This window comes from Polyodon spathula, chromosome 8 (genome assembly GCF_017654505.1).
Source record: "Polyodon spathula isolate WHYD16114869_AA chromosome 8, ASM1765450v1, whole genome shotgun sequence".
NCBI lineage: Eukaryota > Metazoa > Chordata > Actinopteri > Acipenseriformes > Polyodontidae > Polyodon > Polyodon spathula.
In genome coordinates, this window is record NC_054541.1 from 34,038,518 (window position 1) to 34,064,646 (window position 26,129).

Consider the following 26,129-nt stretch of genomic DNA (forward strand, 5'->3'; position numbering starts at 1 on the left):
ATTCATTCTCGTGCCATTATATTCACTATATTCATTCTCGTGCTACCACTATATTCACTATATTCATTCTCGTGCCACTATATTCACTATATTCATTCTCATGCCACTATATTCACTATATTCATTCTCATGCCACTATATTCGCTATATTTATTCTCGTGCCACTATATTCACTATATTCATTCTCGTGCCACTATATTCACTATATTCATTCTCGTGCCACTATATTCACTATATTCATTCTTGTGCTACTATATTCATTCTCATGCCACTATATTCACTATATTCATTCTCGTGCCACTATATTCACTATATTCATTCTCGTGCCACTATATTCATTCTCATGCCACTATATTCTCTAAATTCATTCTCATGCCACTATATTCACTATATTCATTCTCATGCCACTATATCCACTATATTCATTCTCATGCCACTATATTCACTATATTCATTCTCATGCCACTATATTTATTCTCATGCCACTATATTCACTATATTCATTCTCATGCCACTATATTCACTATATTTATTCTCATGCCACTATATTCACTATATTCATTCTCTTGCCACTATATTCACTATATTCATTCTCATGCCACTATATTCACTATATTCATTCTCGTGCCACTATATTCACTATATTCATTCTCGTGCCACTATATCCACTATATTCATTCTCATGCCACTATATTCACTATATTCATTCTCCTGCCACTATATGCACTATATTCATTCTCCTGCCACTATATGCACTATATTCATTCTCCTGCCACTATATTCACTATATTCATTCTCGTGCCACTATATTCACTATATTTATTCTCGTGCCACTATATTCACTATATTCATTCTCATGCCACTATATTCACTAAATTCATTCTCCTACCTAATTCGCCCACTACCTCCAATTTTGAATTGCAACCACAATAATCACAGAAATATAATTTATCATTGATTTATTTAGTCAATTATTTGATTTTACTCCCCACCCCACAAAAACAATGTTTTCTGTTGTAAAGCTCAACATCTTGCCCTTCTTGCAAGTCACCATTGCAGAAACATATTTTGTGGGTAAAATAAACGCCAAGCTCATTTGCATTGGCACTAAATCAATAAGACTTGTTACAACTGTACTTGTATGACAGCTCTTTAAAGTATCTTACATGTATTTAAAGGCATATTAATAAGATAAATCACTTCCATAAATCAGTACATTTTATATATATTTTATATATATATATATATATATATATATATATATAATATATATATATATATATATACACACACACACACACACACACACACTCAAAGATTTCATTTTTAAAATATTACAAAGCTCTCTGTGTTGTCATTTTATCTTGCCTGTGAGATTACATTATACCTTGTAGGCTGTATGTATATCTTGATTTTTGCTTTTGCAACTAAATAGATAAATCAACTAGACACTGCAAGATTTGGAGAATCATTTAATAGTTTAATATCCAAGTTTAAAAATACAATTTTATTGAAGCTAAATAAATTAAACCCTGTAAAACACTGCGCGTATCTGCCTGTTTACATTAATTACAGCGCTCTCAGCAGCAGACCTATAAGCATCCAAGCCGGCGAACCAAAATCTCACTCAAAGTCAGCCATTGGCGGGTCTAGTTCTATATATGTCTATGTCAGCAACAGCTGCTCGCTTTCGTGCTGCGTTGCTTCTAAACATTCCCTCCAGGAAATGCTATCTGACAAACTATTGTGTTGTTCCATTTCAGTGTTCAATTGGTCCTATTCATTTCTATTTTTAAAAAAAAATAATAAAACAAAACAAACAAACACATTTAGCAACGCTTATTGGTTTACTTTTAAACATTATATTTACTTTAACTTTCAGTTGTTAACAATCAATGTTATTTAAAACTTCTAATTATTTCAACTTCTACCCCTTGCTTAAACATTTAAATATAACCTATAAATGTTACAGTTGTTTGTCGACCTCATGACTGCTTATTTTATTACAGTGTAATGTGCAGTGTTGTGTGCCACACTGCCGTTACAGATACTGCCCTGTGTCGAGGAGATGAGGTGACGTTAAAGTTCAGATCGAGGTGCATTCAGTCAGGACAGCCCAGGAAAATGAGCCCAGTTCATTTGATCACTCGTTTGCTATCTATCTCCCAGACGATCCCCCACCCCCCTTCCCAACCTCTCCGTGGCAAAGGAATCTATGCGATTCACCATAGATGGTACAATTTACAGAGTATGTGTAATAAATTAGAGGAGTAAACTTGTTATTACATAACTCAGCCTATACTTTATAGCAATGCATCGCTATAAATTCAAAATTGTTCTTACCTTCCACTATATGAAAGTGTAGTTGTAGAATACAACGTAAAAACAAGAACTGTCTTCAAAAGCAGAGACTTCTAAATAGGACCAAACAGCAACTAGCTTTTTCACGTATCTTTTAATATAGCTAAAAAAGTACAAGTGACCCCCTTTTCAAAATTAATTGATTGAATCACTGTCCTCCACCCCTCCACTCCCTAAAAATGATGTGAACTGGAGTTCACAGTGTCCTTGCTGCCAAATACAATACAAGGATATATATCAGAGAGATGATTTTAATATGTAGCAGCAGCTATTTGATTATATTAACCTGGGTAAAAAATATATGTTTCTCTTAGCAGCATATTAGTGTGTTGTCAATTGGCCAGTTTAACATCATATACAAATGTGTGTTAACAAAATATTGGACAAAGACTGTAGAAGTTTATCATAAGCCTTTGAATAAAACCACTCAGTATACAGTGGCCAGTCCAGTTATTTTTATTTAAATTCAGGCTATAATGAACAAGTTCAATAGTCTTATATTAAGAGTACCATGCTTGGACTAAGACTGACCTCTCTCTGTTTCTAAAAAATCGAAGTTATTTTCATTCAGTAGATCCACTGTGTATACTGAAGTTATTAATACAGTTTACACTTTGTTTTATATTCAAACATAACACTTCCTCTGTTATAATAAAACATTTACACTTATATTCTGTTTGAATTATTCCAGAATACCTGTGTTTAGCTTAAAGACTACTTTCAGATCAAGCTTACTTTTTTCTAAATAAGAAACTTGACTTTGAATACATTAAACTATAGACTTATTAATATTAAGAAATATAGCAACATTATTAAGACTTATGTTGTTATTCCTATCTTTAAAAAGACATAGTTCAAATATGATTGTGACAGAGATCGAATGATTCTTGGTTTTAGATTTCCCTCCCGACCTGCGAGGGCGCTATATAAATGGAACAGATTACCCTGGACTCAACAGTTTATTCCCAGGGTTAGGTGGAAGTTCAAAGAAGTCTAGAAAGGGGGTGGAGCTACGGTACATGAACTCAGTGACCCAAACGGGAACGGCATGGCATCCACGGATTGGAGGAGTGGATGCGCTCGTTGACCTAGGGGTAATGGGTGATGTTATAAAAAGGGGACGTAGTGACGTGATTTGTTTCTTTGTGAATGGTTAGAATGCGATTAACCAAAAGGAAACTGTGCTGTAAAATTGTGAGTGTTTTGTTTATTGTCATATCTAAAAGAATACTGTTTGTTATTCTTTAGATGGCTGAAACGATCCAGGAGCTATCACTTAAGGCCAGCACTAGCCTGGACAAAACTACACTTTGTTTGCACTCAAGAACGGTATTTTCACCACAGGCACTAGAGCACGCACTGTGGCCTGGTGTTTGTGTATGTGCTAGGTCTGGGTGAGCTAAAATGGGACTGTTATTATTTCGGGGCCAACTTGCGGATTACAAATAAGCACTTATCATTTACAGTTGTTTTGCCATCAGGCCATTGGATTTAAAAAAAAAAAAACATTGAACAGCATTGCACCTAAATTATTGTTGTCTGTCTATTTACTAATCACTGCTGCATTAGCTTCACCTGCACACAGTTAACCGCTTTGCCACAGTTATGTTTTTATTTAATTCAACCATATTATTCTCTTGAGAAAGAGTTGATTTCATTCTGTTCCTTGTTACTGCAAAATACTTTTTAAAACCTCTGAGCTTAGTTGCAATAAAACCAAATAGTTATAACATAGCTTTTTGGTTTTAAACATTTGTTGTCTCTAGAAAGGGCTTTTCTTTTTGTTAATTTGCACTACCTAGCCTCTGTGTTTAGTTCCCCCAGATGCCTGCTTCTGCCAAGGTTACAGGCTTCTGCGTTCAATAGTGCTTATTAATTTAAAGATAGGGTATGCCCTATTTTTGAGTCTGATCAGCTTCCCAATGTTTACACACTCTAATAACATAGGCAAACAGACACGCTTTTTTCCTAACATTAACACTTGTTCAGTTTTCTTAGTTCAAATCCTAGTTACAGATTGTTTTACTCTTCCTTAATATTAAATTATATTATAATCATGTGAATGTTTTAGCTTGTTAATTTTCTGAGAAGTACAATTTTTTACTTTCTTAACTCCCCAGGTTTATTGATGTATTAACAGTCCCGTAAAGTAAAACACATAATGTTAGTTAAATAACTGATCCCTTGGATACACAGGTTATTCAATATAATATTGTTTTGTATTCACATCTATTTCACCACCTCCTTAGAAGCAGGAATACAATCACACTTTGTGTATGTGTGTGTGTGTGTGTGTGTGTGTGTGTGTGTGTGTATATATATATATATATATATATATATATATATATATATATATATATATATATATGCGCATTATACTAATGCTTGAAAAGTGCATAATAAACATAATAAACAGGCATTTACTATGAGTGAGGCAGCCATGCAGATTAAGCCAGGAGCAGTAATGCTAACCTTTTTCAGTATAACGTATAATAATAATGAAATTCTTGTTTTGTTTAATGTATTGTTAATATTGAACTGAAATGAAAAAGGACAGCACAATAAACGTTCTAACCCTTAAATGTATGCTAAAACATTAAAATAACGAGTAGCTCTCTCTTCAACTGTAACTGACGCCGTTTCTTTCCCCATAGACTTACATAACTCAAACTACTTTAGATCAGATTGCGTTGTCCAATAAGACTGTAAGATGCACGCAATGCAGAACAGCAGCTTTAAAATGCATGGGAAGTAAACCTCAGAAACAGGCTGGAATTAGAACTACGTTATGTGTTCTACAGTTTCCTGAAAGTGAGTGATGTAAGAATATTGTCAAAAAATGTGATAGGAGCGACCTCTGGTGGTATAAGTGTATCATAGGTACTGTACCAAAGAGCTTTTCACCACAGTTGGAATTTGAGGCTTCTTTCAAATCCCTTCAAATATTAGAAAATTTCGCAGTGAGAAAACAAATGAACCCCTGAGGTTATGGAAATTGTGGAAAAGTTGTTTATATATATTATTACTGTTGCATGGGTAAAATATAACACTGATAATCATCACTATGGTATTAAAAAAATGAATGAAGTACTTATTTTAAAAAAGGTTTAGCAATAATAATAAGGTCCCAAAAATAATTAAATAAGGGAACATATAGATAAATAAATACTGGACAGAACTTGTCATGTTTGTTACCATATTTAGCTGTTGTTTATACATTTGCTATGTCTAATGACATTATGATTCAGCAAAGTGTATGTGCAGTTGTAATACAAGTGCTTTGATGGAGTACTATTGTTAGATAGAACCTGGACTGTTTTTGCAGTCTATTAAAACTGACATAAGTTTGAGGGAAGCTTTATCTACAGTGAATATTAAATCCAATAAAGCAATTGCATACCTTTTTTAATTTTAAAGAACTATTATTTGTTTCATCGCGAATAACGTCATGGGGTAATGGATGGTGGCTAGTCCATTTCAGTGATGCATTACAAGAACTTGGTGGGTAGTTATTGTTTTATTCTGAGCACAGCTTATAAGAAATAGTTTTTGAATTAATGTATATTATGTTTAAATTAAAATGCTTTAAAACATCCAGTTTTAAAGAACACACAAAGTGCAGAGGCTATTAAACGATATAAACAGTGACTGGTAGAAATACTGGAATGCTTCAGCTCCTGCTAATTAGCCGCTGTTTATATCATTAAAATGGATCCCATTATAAGAGATGATCCACATGAGGAGTTTGATAAATAGCTAATTATTTGAGAATTAACTTGAGCAGAATCACAGGGATCTAAAAGGCTTAACATTTAAAACATTAGTAATTTATTATACGTTATAAATGTTATACGCAAGTCTTTTTGGGACAAAGCAAGTCATGTGAACGCAGATGTGTGCCTGCCAAGTTTCCTGCTAATGAAAGGATATCCCTCCAGGAAGCAGGAAGGTGGATCAGATCCCCACAGGGACCCTCGTTCTATACTGTTGTTAAATGTGGACAACACCCCTCTGCAGAGATATTGAAAAGGCAGAAAGAAAAACTACAGACTGTAAAAGGAAGATGGAGCAAAATAAAAATGCATGCATGCTATTGTGGTGTATTAGAAAAATGTGCTAACCTTATTAACTGCAGCTACCATTTTTTAAAAATATTTGTTTTGTGTACTAACTACACATTCGTTTCACTGGCAGGATAAAAATAATAAAATTGCCATGTATTTGTTGTTTGTGATATGTATGTAGTTTACATGCCCGTACTATTATGTGTACCTGACGTGTTTTGTCCAAACACATGGAGGTTTGTCCTATATTGCATAGAAATTGCTGCAGTAAAACGTCTCACTTTGGAAATAATAAAAATGGACTTAACATCAAAGTGCTACCAAAGAGAGTAGCTTTATTGATCCTTTCATTCAGCTGTATGAGTTGCAATGCAAAGTAAATTGAAATGTTGCCTGCACTCGCTGGCAGAAAGGTTACCCTTGGTTATTAATTGTGATATTAGAGCAGTACCCTGAAGAAACCCAGTCTGGACCATTACCAGATTACAATGTTACCAACAACGGCCAGACTGTGGTCCTGCTATGGTAACGCACTGGTATGGATATGGCCCAGTGGTATGGCAATAGATCGATCATTTATAAATAAATACAAAAAAAAATTGTGAGCAGAGTTCTTTATACTTGTGCTACCATAGTAGACCCAATATATTGTTCCATTTAAATAAAATTTGGTAAGGTTTGTTGTCATTACTATCTGCTAATGCCCAAAGTTATTGCGAAATAACACCACTATCATTTCTTATTACAAAATAGAATGCTGGCTATTTTTTTCTGTAGCCTGACCAGGAGGTTTGTAGAAGGTACAGAATGATTTTATACAGGATACAGGACCACCTCACATTCAGTGGAGAGACTGAGTCTGAACACTTGCCCACAGCTACTGGTAGATTATACAAAAATAAATAAAGAAATTGACCATCTAATGCACGATTAGTAAACAGTTACTATGGGCTAAGCGCAGAAGTATGTTTTTGTAGTAATAGCGCCCATAACCAAAATGACTTGCTGATGAGGGTAACAGCAGCAGTCCTTCTGTATTGCTCCGATAAACCTCAGACTGAGACCAGACATTTTTAAATGGTCAGACACGAGGGTGCAATTTAATGCACGCAATGCAACTACTCTGATGTGGAAAAAACACTGTTCCCAGCTCAACACTTACTGCATCTGTCTTAAATAACAGTACCCCTGGAACTAGCTTGTAAACAATTGAGCCATCATATCTGCAGTTAAACCCAATGCATATATAATTTAACTTATTCAGTCCAGTTGTAGCATTTCTGTTTTATATCGCCATTACTTTAGTTCGGACAGAATGGTGAGGGTCACCAAGTCAGACTGGCTGTTGAAATTGATTTAATCTGCTTGCACTTGAAAACCCTGAAGTTTGCTCGCGCAAAGTGAAGCAACAGGAGCTCCTCCCAGCGGTACAGAACAGGAAGATGATGACGTCAGTGGGAACTGTGTGTAGCTAGTGTTACAATATTACTATAATACTGTTGTAATACTAGAGCGATGTTGGACATCATTGGGCAGAGAGAGAAGAGGGGAGGAAAAGGCTGTTTACACAGACTGCAAACCGCCTGGGGAATAATGCAGGAAAGGAAGTGAGCCGGCTCTCTGTCTGACTGCTCCAACTTCCTGCTAAAGCAGGATCTCATTCCAGAGAAACAGAACAGAACAGTTCAGACGACAGTAAGAATGGAAAACAAGGGGATTTTACAATTTTCTTTTTAAAAGTGTTATCGAAGAGAAATACATCACAGGTCTGGGTACGTTTAAATAAGCATGTTTTATTTTCTTATTGGAAGTTTACAGTTTTCAGCAACGTGTTGTAAATAACATGCTAGTATTATTTCTTAAACTTTAAAATTTAAAAAAAAAAACAAAAAACAAAAAAAAACGGAAGATGTACAAACCACAAAAATGTTTCACTGGAAATGCGGCATATACAGACAGTACTGACTGCATATATAATGCTGTCGGATACGTATGTATGTTGTCTGGAAAAGCAGAACTCACTCAGTATTTTTTTTATTCTGGTAAGAAGTAGTTAAATCAACTATATTGAAACCAACGGGGAGTGGTGTATATTGAGTGTGGGCCAATTGTTACATCGGAGATGTCTTAAAATTAGCAACAAGTGCATTTGAACTTCGCTCTTTGCGACGCTGAAATGGTGCTAATCACATTCATTAATGTAGAGACATTTTACAACCAAAACAGTAAAGTTATTATCGTGTGTATTGATAACTTTTTTTTTTAGTGATACTGTTTTTTATGTGAAGGAGATTGTTATATATCTGTAATGGTCAAATCCATTTATTGTTATTTACCAATAGCGTTGTTCCGAAACATACTGTATTAATCACTAACGAAATAAGACGGTACCCCTTTAAGTAGAGTTTCTGGTTTGTCTGGAAACAGCAAGACTAATTGCCATGCGCTTCCGGTTTGAAACTGGCACCAGACAACATCTTGAAAATGAGTCACTGGAGCAAACAAAGAGGCGCACGAGTTTCCCTGTGCTCGGGTTTTTAATAGATTTGCAAGTTTTGGCTGAATTTGTTAGCGCTCATGCTTTCTCTGAATGAGACAAAAAAAACCAAACAAACAAACAAACCCGGCATGTGGCGGTGTTGGTGTTGTTTTCCAAGGGGCAGCTTGTGTTAGGAGAGGTAGGGTGATGCTGCAGAGAAATGAAGACTGGGGCTCCTTGGAGTTTCCACTGGCATCTTACAGGAAGAGAGTAGATTTAGTCATGGCTAAGTAATGTCTGCACACACCAACTAATCTCATTAGGAGTTTCCGTTCTCCAACACAGGAGGGTTTTGTGAAGCCCCCAGAGGCTTTAAACCAATCGAAAAGGAAACAAGTCACATCTTTATTCACAGGCAGCTTGCCTAAACAGTCGCCTTGTGTATCTTTGCAGAGGCCCTTGCTACCTGTGTTGCCCTAAATTGTTTATGGGTAAATCCAGTCCTAAATGTTCATTAGAAGCCTGACAGATTTTAATTATTTTTTGTACTTTCAGAATACTGCAGCCAACCGTAATCACTTTTCAAAAAGGCTTTGGAGAAACTCGATGCTGTAAGATTGACTAATAGTAAATCATGTTTATAATAAATAACTGAAAAAATAAACAAATAAGACTAATAGTAATAACAGTATTGTTATAATTACCTTAAAAAACAAAACGAAAATTAATTTAAAAAAAAAACACATAATAGCAATGTGTATAGGTTTCATCTGCCGTGGAGAATGCTAGAGGTGTCATTACCGTCAAAAACAGCACGCCACCATGATTTCAATAGTACATGTAAAATGTCACCCAGAGCTACTGAAAGTAATCACAATTCAAAAGCTCAATATCTTTTTTTTTTATAATTTAAAAATGCCAAGGAAAGCCACGTTTCATCAAAACTATTAGCAGACCAAAATGTAAGTGGCGGGGAAATTCAGCCCGAACAGGGGAACAATACGCAATTTGCCTCGTATAACATATCCTGTCGTATTTTGTAAAATAACTACTAAGTAAAGTTTTATCTTTGGAAGCACGCTTTTTTATTGATTTTTTTTTTTGCCAGCAGCCAGTGCCCCATCCGCTTGATGCGATGTTTGTTTTGGATCTGCTATGTAAAGTGAATCATGTGATGCATTGTGCGCAGAAATGTGGAGAGCACTTAAAAAAACCCCAAAACAAACACATATTGTCAGTGCATCCTGGTCATTGAAGGGGATAATTGAGTTTACAAAATTAAGGATGAGAAATACTTTTCATGAGAGGGACAAGTAGCTTCAAAGGAAAGTGTAGACCTAAAACAAACTGCCAGCATCATGACAAAAACGTGTGTTGGCGCTGTGGTAAACAAACTCCAGACCAGCTCATAGTGATGGACAATTCATTAACATGCATACATGCCTGTTATTCGTGTGGCCTTGCATCAACATTTTTATGTGTTACAACTAGTTATGAAAGAGAGAGTTAATGAATCACACATAGTTGTTAACTTTCACAAAACCATCTTCACCTTGCTCAGGATTGACAACTCTTACAAAATGTTAAGAAGGTTCCAGGCACCTTTCCCTTTCACCACCTCAAAAACACTGGTGTTTACAGTTGCACAGGATGATAGTGTTTGGCCAGGGTGTAAAAAAATAAAGCCAATTTTCATGCATAAAGTAAAATGCACTGGTGACTTTTTTTTATTATGTTATACCCAATTAGAAATAACATTTTAAGTGTAGTTTGTTTAGCAATTTTTAATGCCACAGACACGGAAAGGAAATCTCCCCTTTGGAAAAAAACTTCTCTTAAAACCTTTCCTGAGATGACTCCTGTGGCAGGAATTCCTACCTTTTTGTTTTGGATCTGCTTTCCCAGGAAGACGCCTTTAAATTAGAATTGGAGGAAGTCCTGATTTAGACAGTTTTATAGTTTACAACGCAGATGCAAAACTCTGAGGATGCTTAGACAGGAAATCTTTTAATTCGCTCTGTGTGGAAAAATCAACATCATTTCATTTTAATTTCACCAGGCACTCCCTGATGCGCAGTGAGCGGCAGGCACTTTTATAAACCCTTACGCATGTTGATATAGTGCTTGGGTTAGTGTTAATGGTGTGGTGGACGTCGGCTGTGCACGTATACAGTATTGAACTATTGTGAATAGGATCCTTCAATACTCTCCTACTCTTGAGAGTTTGAACAAGTCCAACCACATCCCCTCTTTGTCATCGTGAAAACATATAGCCTGCTAGCTATGGGTGGTACTGTTGATCCTGCATTGGTTTGCTTATTTTTGTAAAGGCCATAGCTCTATGACATATATTTGTAATTGTTATTCCGCAGCATTTGATTTACCCCTACCTTCAAATCACATCCCCTTTTCCCCCCTTACGTGCGACTCTGTAGTTAAACCCCATTCACAGGAGAGCAACGGTACTGAGCTACTAACAAGGATACCCATTTTAGATTTTTGTTGAGTATTATTAAGGTCTCCATACACTGGACGCAATGCAATTTGTCCAGCGATACAATGGTAACTTCACACCAGTGGCGATGTCTTGGAAAACATATTAAGAAAACATTATTTATGCATCAAAACAACCAGCATTTAATCAATGTAATGTAAAGCATCCTTAGATGGTAACAAAAGATAGAAAAATATCAGCATTACAATTAAATACTAACAAAAAAAATGCAGATATATTTGAGTTTTCACTGTTTGACAGACACGCATGGACTCTGATTGTATCATCAGCCTGTTATACAGCTAATAAAAATGTATACGTGATAGCTTTTTAGAATGCTTTCAGTAAAGGTAAAAGAATCATACACACCTGCTTTATCCAGTTCCCTGGAAATGAATTCCCAGATGTTCTCTCTCATTGCAGTGTCTTTAGAATTTTTGTGTCTTTTATTGTACAGCTCCATGTATTTTGATTCTGCAAGAAAATCTTTTCTTCACCATTGTTTACTGAAGCCTTCAAGACACACAAGGCAAGCTGTTCCTCATTGGTCAGTTCCCCAGCTGTTGCCTGATAAAATCATAAACTTGGACACCAATTCTATTTTTTCTGCGTCGCTTTGGTGTCGCCCTTCTCATCGCAAGCAGTGTGACCCTATCAAAAATAAATGATTTATTTGTTTTGTCGTGATGTGGTTGTCATACGACACATTCACTTGTTGCATCGTGTCCGGTGCGTGGAGACTTTTACTTATTTTACGTTAAAAACAATTGACTAAGGATTACCAGACTTGCTGCTGGTAAAATATATGCAAGGATGGGATTTAAACTTGGGATCTCTTGGCTCTTGGTCCTTTGACAATTGAAGTCACTTGGCTGTGGTTAAGTTCCTGGCTTTACAATTTAAAGGCAGCTGTACATAAAATATCTTTTAACAATACCTGTTTGAAATCAGAAGGCTCTCTGTATGCATCAAAGCTGAGAGTTCAAAGCGCAGCAAGTTTCAGGTCTTGGCCTCAGTGGATAGCACACGTGGCCTGGTTTTAATAATTAAGAGATGCCTTGGCTTCTGACTGACCACTTTAATGCCACATTAAGGGAACTGAAAACCCAGCCATGTCTCAGAGTCATTAAAAAGACAAAGGTCAATGGTAGCTTAAAGTATACAGACAACTGTATGGTGGAAATGTACATTTTGTATAAAAAATGTACCATTACAAGCAAAAAGCCAAGTAAATCAAACATTACAGCCTATGTAATGCAGAAACCAGAATTGCATGTTTAATTTGTCTCTAGATATCATTAAAACAGACCATTATGAAACTTGCATATGTTAAGAGCATGCTCTCAGCTCTCTGAATACAAAGCATGTCCACCATTGGCCTGGTTCACTTCCTGTGGCATTGAACTCATGACCCCACACATACTTCTTGCTCAAATATGACCCTGTTCCTCAGGAATACTCTTCCTTAATTTTAACTGGACAAAAAAGGTAATATTAAAAAAAGGAAAACCAGTAAGTTTAATAATTCTTGCATTTCTAAGAAGCTGTAACGTGTAAAAAATATTAGTTAAAACAGATATATAAAAAGTTTGGATTGCTATTTATGATTCACCATAGGTTGTTCAAACAGCAACTGTCCAAATCACGTTTTAATGGTGATCTGTCCCTTTGCCCTGCAGTTATGGAGAGTGCTATCACACTGTGGCAGTTCTTGCTTCAGTTGCTTTTGGACCAGAAACACGAGCACCTCATCTGCTGGACGTCCAACGACGGGGAGTTCAAGCTCTTAAAGGCGGAGGAAGTGGCCAAACTGTGGGGACTTCGCAAAAACAAGACCAACATGAACTACGACAAACTTAGCAGGGCGCTCCGTTATTACTATGATAAGGTCAGCCTTGCTGTTGTGACGTGTGTTTACTTTCTAACATTGTTCAATATGCAACAGTGTCCTTTATCCTAATATTTACTACGTGTTTTCAACCCCATAATAAATTACAGGTATATCTAATCAATAAATATACACTTACTGACACCAAAATAAAACGGAAAAATAAGTTTTGTTGAAACAGCCAGTCACTGAGTCTGGTTCGACCACATTTTTAAAAGGGAAGAGAGTTCCACATTAAATGCCATAGCAAGTATACTTGATTCACTGTAGATTTTTATGTTTATGGGACTTTGAATTGTGTCTGGAAATTTTCCCTTGAAAGAGTGTGAAGGAGTAATTAACCCAGAAGCACAGCAAGCTGTGATGGGCTGTTTTCCAGACATCAATTGAGAGATAATGTACTGTAATGTACGGTAGAGGAACTTGTAATGCAAATATGCATATTAAGTCAACTACGGTATCCCCCATCAGGGAGCATTCCATCATCGTGTAAGCCTTCAAGGAGTGTTTGTGGTTTTGAAAAAACCTGATGACAATAAACCACTTGGCCAAAGCTATGGGAGCACAGCAGCCTTCAACTCAGACCCCTGTGCTACACTAAATGCCTGTCTGAAATTGGATAATCTGAAGTGCTTCAACAAGCTTTCCCAAAAATGATACCTGCCACCTCCAGTTCATCTCTTCTTATTTATTCTAGCATGTACTGGTAATTTAAGGAAAGAGCTTTTCCAAGAACAACACAGGGGTCTCCCGAACCAGTAAATCTTCCAGCATCCGTGATCCAGCTCTGGGTTTGCCATCTACATGCAGTTTCTCCTTCCAGTAGTTGTGGATGCCACCTCATTGCCCGTTTTTCTCTGACAAGCAGTGCATTTCATGTTTCAATCAAACAAAAATCCTTATTTCAATACTTAACGTTGTGGGAACAAGATTGACTAGACTGTTTTTAAAACATAAGGATTTCATGCTTATACTATTTTTAAGTATTAGTTTCTCAATTTATTGACTCACATTCCATTCAGCCTATTGGGGAAGATATAAATTTGCATTTTTTTTTAAACCAAATGAAATGTACTTTCTTTCTTTGCAGAACATTATCAAAAAGGTGATCGGACAAAAGTTTGTATACAAGTTTGTCTCGTTCCCTGAAATCTTAAAAATGGACCCCCACACAGTGGAGCTGGGCAGAGAGAGCATGCTGTTACAGGACAGTGATTCTCTGAGTCTGGAGACCAAAGAGCAGCAAACCCTGTCGGCCTTGAGAAACACCGGCCGCAACGACTATATCCACTCAGGTCTCTACTCCTCCTTCACAATCAACTCACTACAGAACCAGGCCGAGGTTTTCAAATCAAAAATGGAGAAGCAAGACGAGAAATCGGATGACAAGCTGCAGGGGGACGAGACGCGGACTGTAATCCGCTTTGTAACAAACAAAACGGAGAAGCCGGTGGTTTCCATGCCATCCTCTCCTTCTATGTCAGCTGAGGCCGTGGCTTCTGCAGCTTTCTTGACATCCTCTGCCTCTGCCAAAGCTTCCCCAACTTTGATGTCGGCTCACGCCACAAACTTCTCCTCTCCCTCCCCCAGTTCTTTCCTGTCAGGAAACAGGAGCCCCAACCCGGAGGCAGATGATTTGGAACTCTCTTCCCAGCCTCTGAACCTTTCTGCCAGCCACAAGGCCAGGTCTCCTCAACTGTTTGAGAAGAGGAATAGCAACGACTTTCCCCCAAAGGCCAAGAAACCCAAAGGCCTGGAGATCTCAGCCTCCTCTTTACTATTCTCAGGCACTGATATCGGCTCAATTGCCCTCAACAGCCCCGCACTTCCCTCAGGGTCTCTGACACCAGCTTTTTTCACTGCACAGGTAAGCCTAATCCATGTAGATGTTAAAGCTGTACACAACTGTTTTTCATTTTTGCATGTGAAGTTAAGTGGAAAAGTGGTCCTATGTCGGACCAGGTCCGACACTACAATTTTCCAGTCCTGTCCGACATCATCAAAAAGACGTAAAGCACAGGTCTCTAGTCATTTTTCATCTTTCAAAGGTCGAGTGAGACCGATAGGAACCGAACAAAAAAAAAAAAAAGGTTGTATCTGATAGCCCCATCCATCACATAGATAACATGGACATAAATAAGGGAGCTAGCTGCTTCTGCATCCAGCGCTCAGAGAATATCACAGACATTTGCAGAGCTTTGTGAGATGTTATAGTAATAAAATAATGACTTGGATCGCATACTGAGAAGTTTGGTGATAAAACGAGTGATCAGTATGCACGTCTACAAAGAGGTATGTGAAAAATACAGCGAACAAGGGGTGGGGCTTGGCTGGAGATACAGTACGGAGTGTCCTTTTGCGATTCAATGCCTTTTAAACCTGTATTACTCTGAAAAAAAAATATTGTAAACTGTGTGTGTAAAATAAACAGAGCGTGTGAAAATAAATAGGACCTGACTCGTCTGACAAGCGCTAAATAAATGGACTGCAAAGGGTTAAACCAAAGCTATAAAATGTAGCTCTCTGAGTAGGCATGGGAAGGGGCTAGCCAATCACACCTGTTTGGTGTATCCGTTGGCTTCTAGTTCCAATAATAATGGAACATTTTAATCCACAGAGGTTTGGAGTTTTAGCACTCTTTTCTTTTTACAAAGTTTAGGATTCAGAATAGGTTCATAGCATGGCTTACTATTCCAATTGAGGAGTTGGTGTTGCGTGAGCTCTCAATTACTATAGAAGCCATATAAGAAGGGAGAAACAAAATCATTATGCATTCCAGCACATCAGTCACAAACAAAGAACCTAATCATCTGCTAATTAAATTTTTTGAAGTTTTGATAAATATCCTTGGTGTTTCTTTGGCAGTGCTGTAATAAACCCATCTATTTCCTTACGAGTGGATTTAGTCCAGGCCATGAAGTAATTTTCCCCAAAGTAAAACTTAAAACAAGGCAACCGCCATAAGAAAAAACTCCCTTGCATTATTTTGCATTGTAAATATTGCTAAGCTATGGTGTACTGACGTTGTACTCGGCTCTTTAAATATATTATTTTTGTTGGCAAAATGATACACATCCGGCTAAAGTACAGCTCTGGGCAACGGTTTTGCATCACCTACAGTTTTAGGATTGAGACTCAATTTTCAAACAAAAAAACTGTCCTATAACAGCAGCCTCTGTCTGCCCAGCTCCACTGCGTGTGGGTCTATTTTTAAGATTTCATTTATCATGATGTAATCAAAGAAACTTCCAAATGATATCATAAGCACTAGCTGAAGCCATAATAGGAGTACAGTATTTCATTTTCGATTTAAAAAATGTCACATTTGTCAGTTTTTCATTAAAAGTGGTATTTAATTCAATATGTTAACGTAACATTATTCTGTCAGGTTTCACTCACCTTTCATGAAGCTTTTTTTTTTTTTTTTTTTTTTGAAATTCTGTAGGGTGATGTAAAACTTTAGTGAAGAGTGCGACTTGAATGGGCATTAATTGAAGATTATGCAGAGCATTTTAAAGCAACCAGTACACAAAATGGGTTCAACAGGAAAATGGAAGACACACAAATATTTATCTAGTGTAGAGCACTGTATAAGAAAAAAAAAAAAAAAAAAAAAAAAAAAAAAAAAAAAACACATTTAAGTGATGCCACATGTTCTTATTACCATGAATCATGAACCAGAGTCTTGGTTTCTTAGTAACACTAGCTCACTTCATTTAGGTGACAGGGAAAAAAAAAAGTTAAATTGATTTCATATGTTTTTTTTACGAGCCTGATTCTAAATCTGACCTAGGGGGTCGCGCAAATCAACAGCGTAATTTCCAGCAGTAAACTCTTCCTTTTATCTCCTCAGGGCTCAGAATAACTAGCCATGCATACCTTGTTGGATTCCTGCACAAATAAACTTGCACTTGTTTGGTCTAGTAAAGCTCTGTATTATCAGAAGGCAATGACTTTGATTGCAATTGAACCATGCTTGCAACAACTAAAGTTTTTGGCCAGTTTGCTATTGCATCTAAGACGAGTGCCGTGCAAGCCAATGTTCTGTGCATTTTGCATGCCCGTGTGTCATTCTGAAAAGTTTTTATTTTAATTTGATTTATTTAAACCAATTTGGAAATGCCGAATTTGAATATCGGGGTGGGGACAACTAGACAGGACTAAATATCAGCCCTTCCAAATCTACTGTTCACCCAAACCCCGTTGGACATTTAAGATACTGAGCTGAAAGCAAGGGCACAGCCTGGGAAGCTGACCAGTAGGGGGCATCGCTCAAGTGAGATGAACAATGGTAGCACAAAAGTCAGTTCGGCACCACCAGCATTCGTACTAGGAAGCTCCTGATTACACAGCCGGTTTTTCTTTCAGAAATAGAAATAATGATAATGGCAGCAATTCTTCATTCAGTTTTATTCAGAGATAGTGAAAAAATACTAGGAAAGCATTCTTCGTTTTTCAAAATGTTCTTGTATCTAACTCCAAATATACAGTCTCATTTTAACTCTCTAAGGACTAACCTTTTTTTTTTTTTTTTTTTTTTTTTTTTTTTAAGTTCAGAAACCCATGTTTTTCATATGGCCCTTTACAGCACATTAAAATAAAAGCCAGTATCAAGGTCTCTATTCATTATAGAGAAGAGGTAGTAGGTTTGGTGTCTAGGGGGATTGTGCAGCTTCTGTTTTTGGTCAGATGGAATTCACTGTGGAGAGACATTTATTCCACTCCCAAAGTGATGTTTTTAAAAGCAGTTATTGAAAGAAACCGCTTACTCTCACAGCCCCTCAATTCATGTAGATGTGATACACAAAGATTACTATTGTTAGATATGTAGGTAATAGCTGGAGGTTGTAGGTCCTGTTTTAACAGAATCTGAGTAGAATACAGTGATTAAACTGAGAACTGCTCTATCTTGCTGTAAAAATGTCACTGCACCCACATCCAGACATCAGTGGCAGAAAGATGTAGCAGTTGAATGTTCTGGGTTGATGAATAACTATAATAGACTTTGTTTTATATTGTTTTTACATTGCAGACACCTACAGGATTGTTGTTAACCCCCAACCCATTATTATCCAGTATTCACTTCTGGAGCAGCTTAAGTCCTGTGGCTCCTTTAAGTCCTGCAAGGCTCCAAGGAACAAGCTCTTTATTTCAGGTAATGTTTAATAAAATATTTTATTACTATATAATAAAAGTCTTCCACGCAAAAACATGTTATCAAGGTTGCTGTTGTTCCATGACACCAAAATGTATTGTCAGAATGCAGTTAAGCCTTCATGAAGTTCTGGAGTTCACAAAGCAGAAAGGAGATGTTCTTGTACTTGGACGATTTGAGTTGGTGGTGCCTGTTTCTTGCCATGATGACACACGGTCTATCTGAGTGACGGATAATTAGCGGTTGGATATAAAAGTCTAGACTGCAGTTGGAAAAGTTTTTCATTCATGACTCGTTACCTCAGTTGTATTACAACCCTTATGGCTAATATGTTCATAGCTGACGTGTGTTTAGGGTTATCTGCTTCACTGCTGTTTACTGGTCTGATAAGTTCAAGATTATTTTCTTATCAAATATTTTAGGTTTTAAAACCCTGGTAGGGTTTCCAGGAAACCAAAATGCTGGCTCAGTAATTCACATGACAACTTACTAATGATGCACTAACCTTCCGGAACAAATTGCAATCAGTCTTAGAAAAACTAATGATAGCTCTTTCAATAATATCAAGTAGATAGGGGCGGAACTCAACTTGTGGCACAATGGCCTTTGAACTTTACATTGTAGTTAACCACAAAGTTACCACTAACCAAATACAAGTAATGTGTTAACAGCTTAAAGCATTTACAAATTAAATCCAATATTTTTTAAAACTTGGGAGAGAAATTATGATGCCTGTATATGAGTTCAAGTGAAGACAACAACCCCTCTGTTGTCTGTAAGTTAAATGTGTTAAATGTAAATGTCTCCACTGGATTTTCCCTCCCCCACTTTGAGGCATCTGACCATTGTAAAGGTTATTTTTCAAGTGTGTGTGTGTATGTATGCATGTATGTACAGTGCCTATAGAAAGTCTACACCCCCATTCAAAATTGGTCACCTTTTGTTGCCTTATAGTCTGGAATTAAAATGCATTAAGTTTTTTTTTTTTTTTTTTTTTTTTTTTTTCATTTATCTACACATCCTACCACACAACTTCAAAGTATAAAAAATATTCCAGCAATTTGTAGAATATTAATTAAAAATTAAAACTGAAATAGCTTGGTTGGATAAGTGCCCATCCCTTGTAAAAGCAATCCTAAATTAGCTCAGGTGCAACTAAGTTAAGTGGCCTCCCACCTGTGTTAAATTCTAGTGATTCACATGATTTCAGGATAAATTCAGCAGTTTCTGCTGGGTAGTGCATTTCAAAGCAAAGACTCAATCATGAGCACCAAGGCACTTTCAAAAGAATTCCGGGACAAAGTTGTTAAAAGGTCTGTATGGTAGGGTGGCAAGAAGGAAGCCATTACTCAAGCAAGCCTACCTTGAATCCCATTTTGAAGTATGCAAAAAACACTCAGAAGATTCTGTAGTCATGTGGCAAAAATGTTGTGGTCTGACTAAACTAAAATGGAGCTTTTTGGCCTAATTGCAAAGAGTTATGTTTGGCACAAACCCAACACTGTGCATCACCCAAAGAACACCATCCCTACTGTGAGGCTTGGTGGTGGCAGCATCATGTTATGGGGACGTGCAGAGAAGTCCTTGAGGAAAACCTGATGCCCTCGGTAAGAAAGCTGAAACTGGGAGAGAAGCCCACCTTTCAGCATGACCAAAGCACACAGCCAAAGCTACACTGGAGTGGCTAAAGAACAAAAAGGTAAATGTCCTTGAGTGGCCCAGTCAGAACCCTGATCTAAATCCAATCGAAAATTTGTGGCATGACTTGAAGATTGCTGTCCATCAACGCTCCTCAAGGAAATTGACAGAGCTTGAACAGTTTTGTAGAGAAGAATGGTCAAATATTGCCAAATCTAGGTGTGCAAAGTTGGTAGAGACCTATCCCAACAGACTCACAGCTGTAATTGCTGCCAAAGGTGCTTCCACCAAGTATTAAAAATCAGAGGGGTGGAGACTTATCCTATTATGATATAAATGGAAAAATGCATTTAAATGCATGAAACTGAGGCACTGACACAACAAAATGTGAAAAGTTTCAAGGGGGTGTAGACTTTCTATAGGCACTGTATATATATATATATATATATATATATATATATATATATATATATATATATATATATATATATATATATATATATATATAGTGTGTGTGTGTTACCTTTCCATTCAACTGGAAAGTACATACAGCTTGCTTTATATATTACATATCTCACTATCTCAGATCATAATCCTGCCTGAAAACCTGGAGTCTTGTATTTTTTAGCTGGCAAATGTTACTTTGTCCTAGGATGACCGGTCGGGAAGCGCGTACTTGTTGTCAGCTGCTTTTATACTGAAAAGAGCTCTCAGGGGATACCATTAATCAGGTGTTCACAAAGATGAAGTCATGAAATTGAACAGTAAAAGTCAAGGACAGAGAAACAAGTCATCCAGGAATCAAATACAAGCTCAGCCCCGAGACTCAATCTTTTGCATCAAATTTACTTCAATATTATTACATTTTTCATTTTAAAATATATATTTATTTTTATTTAGTTTTTTTTTTTTTTTATTTGGAAGTCCTTGGGGCAAAAAAGATTTAATTTTAGTACGCAACAACTTAGCTCACAACATGCATGCCAGACCACAAGAAGCAATAATTCACTATCTTTTGTTTTATTACAGTTCCCCTCCTTGTTAAACGGTCACTTACCGATGCCAATTCCGGCGATGGATGGGTCTTCTTCACCGCTGCTACTTTCTTCTAATGGTCAGAAATCCTAACTTTGCCCAAGTGAATGCTTAACCGAAGACAGTATTCTTTTTTTGTGCAATGCAAATCACTTTTGGTTCTGCACATTTACAGTATACAGACAGATACTGATTATTTTTTATTTTTTATTTTTTGTAAGGATTTGTATAAGGATATTGTTAAATCTTTGATAAACACCTTACTGTTTTAAGTGTTTAACATTAAGAAATGGTGATCCTTCTAATACTGTGTTTAAGGTTGCCATTGGCGGCTGTGAATCTATGTTGCTTGTCCTTTTTTAAAATTTTTTATTGTATGCACTGTGCTTTAACGTTGTAACCGGCTGTGCCTTCCCACGTATACAATTAAATATATCATGTAAATATATTCTTTTTCAGCTTTAAGAAACAATTTATAAAGACAAAATTCCAGTAAAGTATAAAGGCTCTATAATGGCTCTCAATTACTATTTTCATAAAGGAATTGATAAAATGTATTCTCATATTAATTTTGTGGTTTAACAGTGTAGAAAATATGCCTTATATTTGTTGTATAAATAAAAGTGTAGCATGGAATGTTCCATTAAAAAGAACTAGTTGTCCTTTTTATAACCGTCTTTGTGCGATGCACTAATCGTACACAAATCCTCAGTAAATCATATAAAGTACTTACTGAAATCAGATCTGTCAGTACAAGTGCTTTATAAAACAAGGTTCAAGTTCTGTGTGTACATGTTAAGGTACTTGCATTAACTCAGGTTGATGTGCTTGCACAGATGGCTCCAATTACAAGGAAGAATGACACTGGCTTTAATCTATTACTTTATCCCACTATAAGTGTCCAATGTTATTTTGTGCCTAAGTAAAATTTACACTAGATTTACTTCAGTCCTTATATGGAACAAGTACACAATCTATTCAAACAAATTGTTAATATTCTGCCTTTGGTCCCCATATTTCATAGAATATCTACACAACACAGGTTTTGCAATAAGCCTCCACATTAATGGTAAGATCATGTCATTTTTATACTTGAAAAAAGTACAATATTAATACATTACTGTCGAAGACACCACAGCAGTTTGTTAGGCCTACAATTTCAATTTGAAATCTTTTTTCTTCTTTATGTACAAATGCTGAAAAAGAGTAGTGGTCCAATGGATATCATTATACAATAAACAGTTTTTAGCAAAATTCCAATTTAAACCTTTGTTTTTGGCAAAAACAAAAACAAAAAAAAAACAAAAAAAAAACACAAGACACTAATTGAACACATTTACCCCAACATGCCACGAGCACAATTCACAAAAAGTTAAAATGTAACATACAAAAATTCTCTTAATACTGTTAAATAACTACATGATTTTATATTCATAAGCAGAAATGGTAGGACACCTGAACATGTTTACAGTGAATGCTAGAAATGAACTCAAACAGGGTGTTTATCCCCATAAGTGGCCAAGCATTTCAAATGCACTAAACAATTAAATTCTTAAAGGCAAACAAATGCATACAATTACTGCTGCCAAGACCTACTTAAGATACTCACTGAGCTGCATTAGCAAGGTAGGGAAATTATTACAAAATGAACCAAAAATGACATGTAACAGTTCAGAAAGGTACATCTTATTCTCATTTAGAAGTTAATTAAATAAGCTGATCACATCTTGTCATACTTAATCTTGATGCCCATTGTTAATACCTTGCTCCAGTGTATTCTTAAACTGTGTGCTTCATCAGTTTAGGAAAGGCGCAAAAATAATGGAATATTGTTTTACTTATTTAATTGTTTCATAGGGGTTTCCCTACAATAAAATCTAGGTATTTATTACCTACTGTAATGTTAGTTTTTTTGTGAAAATATATTTTTTCTAAATCTCCCTAAATACTTAAATAAATACACATACTTGAAGGTCATGTATCCTATCAGAAGACCAAAACTTCCTGAATATAGAGCACTGTTTCCATTTAGAATACATCCATTAAAATGAAAACTGCATGTATGAGGAAAACTGAAGAAAAAATTAGGGTTCATACACATGCATGTGCCAAGTACAGAAGAAAGTTTTGTAGGTATAGTCTATGAATTCACTTTCTGTAGCCAAGCAAAGCTGACACTAGAATTTAAGAAAAAAAAAAAAAAAGTACAAAATTTCAACGATTCAACACAGCTCGCAAAGAACAGACGAACCAGTCACATGATAAAAGCCACTGCAACTTCTTCAGCTATTCCAACGTGTTAAATATAGACAGTAGTGGTTTAGCAGCAAATGTTTCCACAATAAATAACACACTGTTTTAGTCCTGCTCAATAACTGCGGCAGCTACAGTTACATCAGCTGCTGTAACCTACTGGCTCCAACAGCAGAGGAGAACCTTAAAACCATCTGTACAAAATAAATGTGTCACACTGTGACAGGTGAGTATAAAACACAGTTCACATGCCTAACAGGAAATAAGACGCCTTTGTAAATAGGGCAGTGTTGACGCAGAGAAGTCTTGCAATGAAGTCCACTCTACTGATCACAAGGAGATGCCTTCAAATAAGTCCTTGACTGGACGGTTGCTTGGTTGGTTTAGATAAACAGAAGAAGGTCATGTATCCTAAACTGTGTTATCAAATAGTCTAAAAGAGCATACTCTGTCTTCTGTTTTTGCCAGGTCCTTAAAAACAAACAAACGATTTCAAGTCAGTTATTTTGCTGGAATTTTTTTTATATTGAATACTCCTATACTAAAACAGATATACAAACTGGAGCACCCCCTCCCCCAGCATCTCTTACTCATTCATTGAGGAAAAAAAATGAAAACTCTTAGAACTGCCATCTTAACATTACTGCTCAGAACGTAGTCGCTATGGTTTATATTCTTCTAGTGTTTTGCATTTCCCGTGGTGTTTATATGTACATGACGTTGTTCAAGATGCTTTTCCATTACCTGTTTCTGGGTACGATGAACTTCGAAAGCCTGGGTCCTTCTGTAGCTGGATTTCCTTCAGAGTAAATACTGACACACCTGATAAAAATAACAAAAAACAAAACAGGACAGTCTGGTCATAAAGTTACAAGTTGTGATTTCAGCCGGCAAGATTAGTCAGAGAGTTAAGCCCCCAAACCCCACCCCCCCCACCCACGTGACTAAGTGTTTAGCCCCTTCGACTCCTGTAGACATGTTTTCTCATGTGTTGAGACGCCACCTCTGGTAAATGCTGATATTCTTTGTATGGAGAAATGGTTTTCCCCAGATACATCTCAACATTACCGTTCATGATGGCTGCAGGAGGTAATACAGTCAGAGGCACAAGTCACAACTGCGTTTTCATTAAGCGGTTTGTCGATTCCATGTTCTAAGTCAAAAAGGATTTTCTTTATTTCTTTAAAAAGGATATGAATAAAAGTAAAACTACATATTTCAAATATATTTATATATTTTTGCCAGTTGCTAGATGGTTAGCAAGGATTAGCAGGATTTTTTTTTTTTTTTTTTTTTAATAAAATCAATAAAATCTTTAAAGTGCCTAAAGCATTAGGAGTCAAGTTCAGGCCTGTGGTATTAGGAGAGGGCACTTACTCTCAGGCAAAGTGTGTACTCGTGTTCCAAGGCTTTTGAAGTAGGCTTGTTTCATTGACTCATCTGCAGAGATTCGCTTCTTAGATTCATACTAGAAAGAAGGAAAGTAAACAGCATATTTTCAATTTAATAAAACATCTGTGATACCAACAAGATAAAATAAATATGCCCATAACTATTCCTTTAATTTTTATTATATATATTAACTAAAAAAAAATAAGCCCAAGAGTCTTACTTTCAAAAACATCAAGACCAGTTCAGTTCCTTCAGAATCCAGTCTGGGGGGAAAAAAAAAAGAACATTTGGTTACACCATTTTCGTATCTGGGTGCATGGTTAAATACCTGGGGGCATGGTTAAATACCCTGGTGCATGGTTAAATACCCGGGTGCATGGTTAAATACCCGGGTGCATGGTTAAATACCCGGGTGCATGGTTAAATACCCGGGTGCATGGTTAAATACCTGGGTGCATGGTTAATCAAAGGCTGTGGTTTATATTTGGGAAAGTTGTATGATTTAAATTCTTCAATGGACGATATCCCTGGCCAGTTGTCTTCCGATGGAGTGCCTATGTATAAACGGGAGAAAAACAACAAGTTACCAAGTACACAGGTGTTTTTATGGGATTACTTTTTGAAACAGTTTATCTTAACTACATCATTTCATAATTACATACATTTAATTTCTATATATTCACCTTTATTAATATTGTGACGAGTGAATAAATTAATTTATTAAAGCGCCAAATAATTTGTTAGCTGTACCTGGCTATTTATCTGTAATGTAGGCAAGTCCTTTGCAATTTATTATTTTACAGATCAGGTTAATGATGATGTGTTAACAATAAGTTCCCCAGACAGTTAACCTGAGATGCTTGCTTACAGTGAAAATGCCCAAATCCACAGATTCAATTTATACGAGGATGACCTCCACTACGTCCACTATCAAACGAGACCATTGGTTTGTCGTGCTGGAAGGCACCTGCTGAAGTATTCTCACAGACAGGAGTCAGAGAGGCTTAGTCCCTAAGGAATGGCCCACAATAAACAGTATTTGGTTTTCATATAGAGGAGAAATGCTTACCCAAGAGCCTAAAAATTAAGTGCAATTCATCTTCTACTGTTGAACCAGGGAACAGAGGCCTTCCGGCAGCCATTTCGTAAAATATACAGCCCACTCCCCTGAAGGGAAAAACAAATTAGGCACATTACATATTTTTTTTTCTCCCTTCCAGCCTCATGAAGCTACAAAGCCTTATCGCAGCAGACATATTTCGAAATGTTCAAATCTGGTTTCGCGGTTATGCACACTGACATCTCAAAGTGAGAGCTGTATCTAATTGTGCATACGGTTAGTTTTAAGCCATGTTCAAACATACAGAATT

General features: G+C 36.5%; 2 protein-coding genes across 5 annotated transcripts in view; one reads left to right on the plus strand and one right to left on the minus strand.

Moving 5' to 3' along the window:
- The first annotated feature begins 7,941 nt into the window (after positions 1-7,941).
- On the plus strand, positions 7,942-21,764 carry elk3 (ETS transcription factor ELK3). Of its 2 annotated transcripts, none has more exons than XM_041257697.1 (5): positions 7,942-8,197; positions 13,078-13,286; positions 14,377-15,153; positions 18,319-18,441; positions 21,109-21,764. In XM_041257697.1, the coding sequence occupies exons 2-5, from the start codon at positions 13,080-13,082 to the stop codon at positions 21,205-21,207; spliced, it is 1,206 nt and encodes a 401-aa protein (XP_041113631.1). In that variant the 5' UTR covers positions 7,942-8,197; positions 13,078-13,079; the 3' UTR covers positions 21,208-21,764. The 2 variants fall into 2 exon arrangements, with proteins under 2 accessions (XP_041113631.1, XP_041113632.1); XM_041257698.1 differs by having other exon boundaries at positions 7,942-8,191.
- A 420-nt stretch (positions 21,765-22,184) lies between these two features.
- The window catches only part of cdk17 (cyclin-dependent kinase 17), a 74,145-nt gene continuing 70,200 nt past the window's right edge, over positions 22,185-26,129 (minus strand). For all 3 annotated transcript variants that reach the window (XM_041257695.1, XM_041257694.1, XM_041257696.1), the window contains 6 exons: positions 25,829-25,926; positions 25,208-25,313; positions 24,980-25,022; positions 24,745-24,835; positions 24,112-24,189; positions 22,185-23,838 (listed from right to left, as the gene is read on the minus strand). In XM_041257695.1, coding sequence (XP_041113629.1) covers positions 23,801-23,838; positions 24,112-24,189; positions 24,745-24,835; positions 24,980-25,022; positions 25,208-25,313; positions 25,829-25,926 — 454 coding nt within the window. In that variant the 3' untranslated portion in view covers positions 22,185-23,800. The remainder of the gene's footprint in view (positions 23,839-24,111; positions 24,190-24,744; positions 24,836-24,979; positions 25,023-25,207; positions 25,314-25,828; positions 25,927-26,129) is intronic.

Bases quoted from the DNA above. Each gene is read 5' to 3' on its own strand.
- elk3 (XM_041257697.1), top strand. From the start codon at position 13,080: ATGGAGAGTGCTATCACACTGTGGCAGTTCTTGCTTCAGTTGCTTTTG. The intron at 13,287-14,376 runs GTCAGCCTTGCT...CTTTCTTTGCAG, and splicing joins TCCGTTATTACTATGATAAG to AACATTATCAAAAAGGTGAT. The intron at 18,442-21,108 runs GTAATGTTTAAT...GTTTTATTACAG, and splicing joins GAACAAGCTCTTTATTTCAG to TTCCCCTCCTTGTTAAACGG.